Raw genomic sequence first — 8,688 nt, 5'->3', positions numbered from 1 at the left:
GCAACCACTGTTTGCCACATCGCTATGGGAAAATGTTCCCATAACCGATTAATCTTTCACTTTTCTCACCTAGCACTGCTGCTGCTCATGATGCCACTTGCATCATGTGCCAGCGTACAAATATCACAAGCCACAGCTACTGCACGGAACCACTTTCGAAATGCTTTCACCCGTACGTGTCACGATGCCCGCTACCCGTAAACCGAACAACGCTTGCAAATTATGCACCGGGTATGGTTTCACGCCGCTTTTCTCGATTTTTCGCACGGAAAATCGTGAAAAAGCGTATCCATCTTTACGGGGCTTCCTGCGAGGCTTCGCGTTATGACTTTTTTGACAGTTGCTGAAACGTTTCAATTTGAAGTGTTGCGCAACTGTCAACTCGGCAAAGCTTGATGCGTTATAGCTCAAGCAATTGCTTGAAGCGTTACGATTGACCAAACCGTAACGCTACGCAGGAACGATCGCACGGCGCACGATTGTCATCCACCGATGTATAAAATGGATTTTTGTTTCGGATTGGGCATTCGATTAAAGAAAATAACAACCATACATTTTCATACGAATAGCATTGGTTCGTTTTGTTTGTGTATGTGTTTGTTTGTTTGTTTTTTATACCAACAGTTTTAATTTTCTTTGTTGTTTTGCAGTTTAGTGACTTTTTAAATCCATATGTCGTTTGGCGCATTTTATGTTCAGTTTACGCATTCCGTACCCGGCGCAATATATAAACACTCAATATTTAGTCAATTTTTTTTGTGTGGTGATTTCCATTTTTTTTTACAATACAATCGACATTCATTCAACATGAATAAAATGGGACTGAAAGGGGAGGGAAGGGACAGTTTGTAACGACATGTTGGAAAATACATAGTGCGAGCACAAAACTTATTCTGTTTGGCGTTTGAATGATAGATGCGAATGGAGTTTTTTTTTTGCAGTACGAGCATTAGTCGCAATGGCTATTTCCGGTTGTTCGTTGTGGCGCTTTTACTTCCCTTACTTTCGTTTGTCTATTTCAATCGTAGCGTGTAGTGTAAGTTTAAGCAACGTATATATAGCAACATGCTAGTATTTTGCAAGAATATTTCCTCCCTGTTTCAGCGTGATACTTTCGCACGATATGGACGTGAGTGTTAGAAATAGAAGGTTTGGTTTTACTTTCCACCAGGTAAACAATAGCACTACCCAACTTTTCACGTGTTGTATCATTTTAATTCCGTACCTATCTATAGGAGTATCCGTTGGCCACTGCTATGCAAACACAAATGTTAGCCCGCGACGTATAACTGGAAAAGAGGTTTTGCTGGAGTTTACCGGCTGTTTTTGGTTTGTATAGCACAATGGCTGCTAACTGCTGCTACTAAGCACCTTCAATGGTGGGAAATGGGATCAGCTATTTAAAAATTTGTAAGCTTTTATACTTTATAACGTTCGAAACCTTCGAGAATTGGCGATCAAAAGTGCTTGAGTGGTTGGCTGTAGAGCCTGCGGGAAAGTTAGCTTTCGTGCTCGTTCCTGAATTCCTTAAGTTCTCCAAAGTTCTCCAAATTCACCCATTCTGCGTTTATCGTCAGGATTTGGCTCGCATTCTGAGCTGATAGGTAGCTCCACTATACGTTTGGCATCCTGCAATATGTATTGTTTGTTTGGTTTGGTTTTTAATTCACGGACTGTGCTGTTTTTTTTGGAGTACACACGAATAAACTGGCAAATGTTTCGACCATATAGACATACACGTCCTTTTCCGTTTCCTTTCTTTTCAACTATGATAAATATATATATATCGTATATGTATATATCTCTATATATATGTATATCTTGTATATGTATATGTATATTTACGTGTATGTATGTACATAATCATAATAAATATTACAATAATTATATTCAACAGCCATTGAGAAAGTGTATTTGTGTTTGTTTTTTTTCTCTCCGTTGCATCTTCTCTACCTCAGTTTTGCTTAGCGGCTCTCAGCGCCTAATGATGATGCAGTGGCACAATCTTGCGTTAGTTCAGCATCGTAGGATACTATGACCGCACCTTTCGCCTTCCGTCTTTATACTAGTTTTTGTCTTAACTACCTCTTGCACCGTTGCAGGATATTCCAAGGAACTAAGAACACTTATCAATAGGAATCGGAACTGGACTATCGGGCCGCGAACGAAGGGATAACACGAAAGGCATTCGAGGCAACAGCAACTAGTTGGCAAACAATGCGCACAAACGTAACCTAGTTCCTAGTGGTTTGGTAGGGGACCGCTCCGTGTAGCCTTTGTCCCGTGGCATACAGGAGTTACGGTGTCCAAGTTGTCCGATTTTATTTTTTTTATTAAACATCCTAGTGATACTGGGACATGCACAGCTAAAACACAACGAATATAGATTATCTGGCTGTTATCGCGTTTAGCACGCTGTTTTTAATGTGGTTTTAGTCCTTTCTTTTGATACGTCTAACGTCATGGGACCTGCCGGCTGGGGACAAGGGGAACAACACCAGGTAACAGCGACTTTTTTTTAGTTTTGTTTTTCGTTCTCCTCTCGTAATACAAACATCTGATCGGTGTAGCTAGTTTTATCTCCTTAACCTTCTCCCAAACATTCTAATATCCGGGATCTGTTCGAATAGCCGCGGTATAATACGGAAGCCACGGTCGTCTTTGGGGATACATACGTTCCAACTGGGGAACACTTCCAGCAAACATTGAACATTTATTCCAACACGTGACGACACAGGTTCAAGAGAGAGAGAGAGAGAGAGAGTGAGAGAGCGGTAGAAAGGATCATCAGTTTCTTCATACGCATTCCCCAGGTTGGTGCCTTCCAATAGCCGGCACACCTGGCCAATGCAACAGTCCTGACACACACACATGGAGCTGGTTGCATTTGGTTAGTTGGTATGGTTTGGTGCGGTTTGGTGGGTGGATTCTCAGCTGTACTCGCCCTACAGCTGATCCTCATCCTATAAGCCACAGTCGAAACTTTCGCCCCACTCACTATAGCGCGAGTCTTGCTTCTGGAGGCGCTGCTGGCAAGCCTCCAGGTAGCTGTCCTGTATCCGGTACATGCCACTGTTCGCCTGGTACATGAGCGTCTCCAGTATCCGCTCGTTCTTGATCGCCTTCGACGGGAGCACGATCTTGATCAGCTCCTGCGGTGATATGCGGTGCAGCTTAAGATCCCGTGCCAGACGCTCCATTATGCACCGGAACTCAACCTTGGCGTCTGTTTTGGCCGATGCCTTCGATTTTACCTGGAAGGATTGGAGAGGAATAACGATCAGTTTACACATTCGCCACCATTGGTAATGAATTAGGTAAAGCACCTTATACTTTGCCCAGGCCAGCATCGCCTCAAACTTGCGCACTTCCGGAATTTCCAGATTGCGGCACATGATCATCTGCACCATGCTTTCGCTCAGCGTGAGAAAGTCCGCATTCTGGAACAGTGCGTATGCACGCGTTTCGACGAATGCTAGTATCATGTTAACGAGCTCCGACGCGGACGTGTATCGCCAGTAGTAGTTCTCGAGGGCCGTCAGCATCGTGCAGACCACATCGATGCGCAGGAACTGTTTCGCGTGATGAAAGCAGGCCTGTAGCAGCTCCGGCAGGTCATAATGCTCGGCGGCACAGATCAATCCTGCGGAACGGACATGCGTTAGGCGTTGATGATTTCTCACGCTCGTCTAATTGGCTTACCCGGTATGGAGGTGCACGTTAACGGACAGCTGCCCGTATGCAGATAGTCCAGCAGCACGCGGAACGTGTCCGGATCGAACTCGATAATGGTAAACTCCGTTTGGGCAAGCTTTGCCCGATCTACCTTCTGTGCATCGGCACACACCGAGAGCCGTGGCACGGCCAGCTGTCCAGCGTTGGCTTTGCTCTTGGAGCTGGTTTCCTTGCCATCCTTATCTGCATTGGGATGCGTCACGCGAATTAGCCAACGATCTCACATTACCACAGCTCATGCTTACCGGAACAATCCTGCGACGATGCCCACTTCTTCTTATCCTCCGCGTTTAGCTGCGATTGCTGCTTGCGGATCGAGCGCCCCCAGCCGGCCGTGATCGTGCCCAACCGTGAGAATGCACGCTTCACCATCGGTGACGAGGGCACACTTTTCGGACGGGGCGATTCAATGTCCGGCACCTGCAGGAAGTTGCTACTCTTCGGACGTTGGTTCTGCGGGGACAGTAGGGTGGGGGCGGGGCGGGCCAGTAACTCTGCTACGGGGACCTGGGGTGACCCGAAACCGGTTTGTATGCCATACAGCATTTCCTGCGGGACAAGCGAGGCACAAAGATGAACAATGTGGCGGGCAGGGGGGTGGGTGGGGTGGTGGGGGAACACATTCATAAAAAAAATAGTCACAGTAACAAAACCAAAACCAAATAAACAGGTTCGTTGGTGTGTAAATGGCCGTTTCTTTTTTACCTGAAAGACACGACTCCTCACGCCAAGGATCGCACGGACACCGATGAAGCGGGCCCGTTGCTTCGATTGGCCGACCAGAAAGACGACATCGAAGAGCTGTGCATTCTGAAGACACGATGGTTCGGAATTTAAAAATACTCTTGTAAAATCTTTCGCTAATTGATCATAGTCCTCGAACTGATCTCTAACGGAGTCTAGTAACGGTGACGAAGGCCTCATGTGTCCTGCGAGACGGTGCGTGAAAGAAAGAGAGGGAGAAAGAAAAAAAAAGAAAGAAAGAAAAGAAGCACAAAACACAGCCAAACGCAAACGGGCGGTTGCGTTGGTGTGCATTAGTGACGTGCGATTATTCTTTGCCTACATGTAGGCGCAATGCTATGAAACCGGGGATTATCGGCACACACACGGGAACAGGATCACAGTGGATAAGTACAGGGTTGGGAAGGTTGCCAAACTGGGTACCGTTGGCAAGGGAGGGCAGGGAGCACGGAACAGGGCGAGGTTCAGTGCGGAGGCTTCTAATGGAATCACATGCAAACTATTGCGTTTGATGGACGTTTTTTTTGGGATATGGTCGATGGTATGGTTATGGGGGGGAGGGAAATGGTATAATCATACTTTAAACTATTATTATGACAGCACAAAAATCTTTACAACTCTCATCCCATTGCATTGCGACCGAAGCGAAAGCGGAACACTACTGACTACCGACGGGAAGAACTGTTGGCAAATGTTTCTACTGGAAGTACCAGAACTGTAAAGAGCACACTAAAACACATATAGACACACGAAGGGCAACATAGGAAACATAAGTCACAACACACACACTGCAAGCAATAGTAAGCAAACGGGCAATAGGAAGAAGTGAGATTGAAACTCTCGTGTACTGTAGTAGCTGTATAGGATAGTAACGGACATGTTTGTCCGTTTGCCAGCCAAAAGCGGAAAAAGCAATAGAAACACAACCAATAGAAAGCTTCACGCCCAGCATTGAAAGATTCCAACACAGCACGCGGTAAGAAATGGGAAAACAGCACCACAATCGAGGCAGGAAAGAGAACAAAACTTCATCTTCGGGTCGGAAAATCTACGAGCGGTACGTTTTATGTGTGGGTTGGCTCCGGGTGCGTACAGGACATTCACGACCCAAACGGGGTAGCACCGGGATTCCAAATGGGGTTAAATACTTCATCATTTTATTGCGCTACGAGTGGAATAAAGGGGGAACACGAGGGGCAAGACGAATGCCGGGAGCCTCCGTTGGGAGATTTTAAATGATGATGATGATGATGATGTCAACTGAGCGACTGTATGCGACGCAGCTGGTGCCATGCCATTTTTCGACCGGGGTCTATGTTTGATTGGTCTGTGCGTGTGCCAAGAGGGACACAATTGTACAGCAACTCCCTTTCCTTTGCGTTTACTAAACCCCATACGCGGGGGTTTTTGGTAGCCGAGCAGGGACATAATGAACGGGGTAGCCGATATTTTGGAGCTGTCAATGGTTTATAATTTCGAATAAATTAACTTCCGAATGTTCGTTTTTCTTTGCGCCAGGGCGAGTGAGTAGATCGCGGAACGAAGGAACAAGGCATTTGGAACTTGGTCTCTCTCAACTCTCCCCCCCACCCCCTCCCTCCCAGGGGGCGCTAACCGATTTTGAAGGTCACGGAAAGCTCATCCAGAATTGACACTATTGAATGTATGTGTGTGTTTTGTACGTATGAGTGAATAGAGTGAAGAGTGTAGCACATGATTTGGAGGATGTCCTTACCGAGCGGAAATGTTTCTCGAGAGGATATTGCTAGTACACCGACGGCTGACTGAATTTTTTCAGAGTTTTTTTTCAATATTACTTCCTTCAGTAACAAAAAATAATGCCTTAATCTACATTGGGGTTCCTCCATCGACCGCTTTATCCGGTACAAAACGATACCTGTGACGGAAACCAGCCAATTGGAGGACATTACAGTCATTTTTCGCTTGTTTTCAACAAATTTCCTGTCATTGTATGAAAGAAATGTGAAAAACATTCATTTTCAATACCTAAAAAACAACATCAAATTAAACAACGCTAAATTTTTAGGCTAAATGAGCGATGATCCGATTCTAAGGATAAAGAAAACCAGCTACGTACGATGACAGGGAAAGTTATGTGAAAATGAAAAACTTGAACTATGTTCAAATAGAATGAACTGTTTGTGAGTCAAAATGGACCACCATGTTTGAAAACCATGGTACCGAAGTAGGCGAATAAAAAGTTGTGTTTCCTCGCAAGTCCTCGACTGTCTCAAGACCTTGCAGGTAAAGTTTACGCTGATGAAGATACTTCAAAAAAGAATGTTTGATCCACAAAGAAACTGAAACTTTCATTGGGTAATAACTCCTTTAAACCCCCTGAAGAACGCGAGCAATTACTGATGAGTTATTATCGCCCGAATGTCAGCCACGACAGTTTAGCCATTCGTTTTGAAAACCAATTAAACTTACACTGATAAAATGCCACCTACTGCTCCAAGCGCGTATGACGTAGATTTGATTGTAACAATAACGCTGCGCTTCCCGATCACGTTTCGTTTGATCGATCGGAAACGATTACACGTCGGTTCATTATTTTATGCGGCATTTGCCGTCCGCCTGTACCGCCCCTCCCCACCCGGGGCCCATTGCGAAACGCGCTTATCATTTATAAACGCGTTTCCACCCGGAATCGGTGCATTGGCGCTTGGCTGCTGCTGCTGTAAATCCTTTTACCGTAAAGTAGGTAATGCGTGGCGTACATTTTAGTGTCGGCACACCAGCGGTTGGGAAGATAAGGTGGTTCGCACTTTCGTTACGATACCTTTATTTTTTCTTCTTCCCTTGCATCGTGTTTTCCCCAACATCCCTTACAAAAGCCTTTGACGATAATGGGACCCAATGGGTAACGATCAAACCGGGGTACGATATCTTAACCAAATTTAACCAAACCCCGCACTGCTGCCCTTAATCCGCAAGCGGGTGGGGGGGCGAACCGTGCTGGCAAAGTGTCGATTTCGACGTCGTTTGAACCGGTTCGAAGTTACCATCGTGTCGGAATGGAGAGTGATAAAATTTAACGCTTTTCCCCGAACCACCATCCTTCCGACAGCACCGACGTAACGTTCGCTTCGCTTAATCTGTTCGCCAACCAAAAAAAAGGGGTTTGGCCTTTTTTGGTGTGTTAGCTGTTTAGCCCTGTCGGAGTTGTTTTTGCCCGATTGGAGCCAAGGCGGTGGAAAACCTGAATTCCTGCTCAATGCACCCCACAAACACACACGTATATAGACAAGATATATACTAGATCGAAGATTCTCTTTAGTCACGCCGAGGCATCCTCATCGCACGGACTGTTTATATCAATTTGCAAACAGGGAACGACACATACACGATGACGGGTGATTTCCCGTACCATTACGTGCCAGTTCATTCCTTGCTATCTCCATTTTAGAAACACGTATAGCAAGCCTTGCTGGTGGTTGAAATGAATAATTGAAAGCAACACTCATTGCTGTTAGTGCGCGGCCATAGTAGGCGACTGTCGGCTGCGTGTGCTTTTTACCGTTGCTGCTGTCCCTGTTCCGCCTAAAGGTATGCAATGTGTTCGGTTGTGTTCACGCTGCCGGCTGGCTATCATTGCTATCAATAGTACGTGCGGGACCAACTCGTTAGTTCCATTGTCGGCACTAACTTACCGACTAGCAGCTAACCTTTCTCATTACTGTCATTGGTGGGACATTGGCATCGTCACCCCGCATCCAGGCAAGATTCGCTACGCTTCGTACGCTACGCTTTTTGCAACCTTCCACACAGCGCCCGTCATCGTGTTGCATCGTCTCGAGTTTCAGTGCGGGGCGGCGACACAATTTTATCCCGATTTTATCAAATTAAAATCGACCGCCGGATCGAGTGGAAATCACACAAAAAAGTGGACAACACACACTGTGCGGAATAGTGATTACCTTCCGGCGGATTAGCCACAAACGACAGCTAGCAACACATCGTTACCGTCGACCGTTGGTAAAGCGGGCCCTGGACACATTCGACTAGTGACCGGACAGCTAATGCCGGCCCGGCCAAAGAGTTCTTTTGGATGCTTTTTCCTTTCGCCTTTGGTACTTTTTATTCCCGCTTGCCTCCTTCTGCCTTCCAACCGTGCTTTGTGTACAAGGGTGCAGAACACAAACGGACAGCTAATGATAAATTTTAATAAATATTTAATCTCCATTA

General features: G+C 45.9%; 1 protein-coding gene across 1 annotated transcript in view; it reads right to left on the bottom strand.

The window, feature by feature from the left end:
• Positions 1–2,901: 2,901 nt before the first annotated feature.
• LOC128709624 (uncharacterized) overlaps positions 2,902–8,688 on the bottom strand; it is a 111,879-nt gene continuing 106,092 nt past the window's right edge. Inside the window, exons 21-25 of the mRNA XM_053804628.1 lie at positions 4,441–4,664; positions 3,981–4,284; positions 3,703–3,918; positions 3,327–3,643; positions 2,902–3,254 (exon numbers count right to left, since the gene is read on the bottom strand). Coding sequence (XP_053660603.1) covers positions 2,964–3,254; positions 3,327–3,643; positions 3,703–3,918; positions 3,981–4,284; positions 4,441–4,664 — 1,352 coding nt within the window. The 3' untranslated portion in view covers positions 2,902–2,963. The remainder of the gene's footprint in view (positions 3,255–3,326; positions 3,644–3,702; positions 3,919–3,980; positions 4,285–4,440; positions 4,665–8,688) is intronic.

Source organism: Anopheles marshallii, chromosome 2 (assembly GCF_943734725.1).
Source record: "Anopheles marshallii chromosome 2, idAnoMarsDA_429_01, whole genome shotgun sequence".
NCBI classification, from domain to species: domain Eukaryota; kingdom Metazoa; phylum Arthropoda; class Insecta; order Diptera; family Culicidae; genus Anopheles; species Anopheles marshallii.
This window is presented reverse-complemented; position numbering and strand designations above follow the sequence as displayed.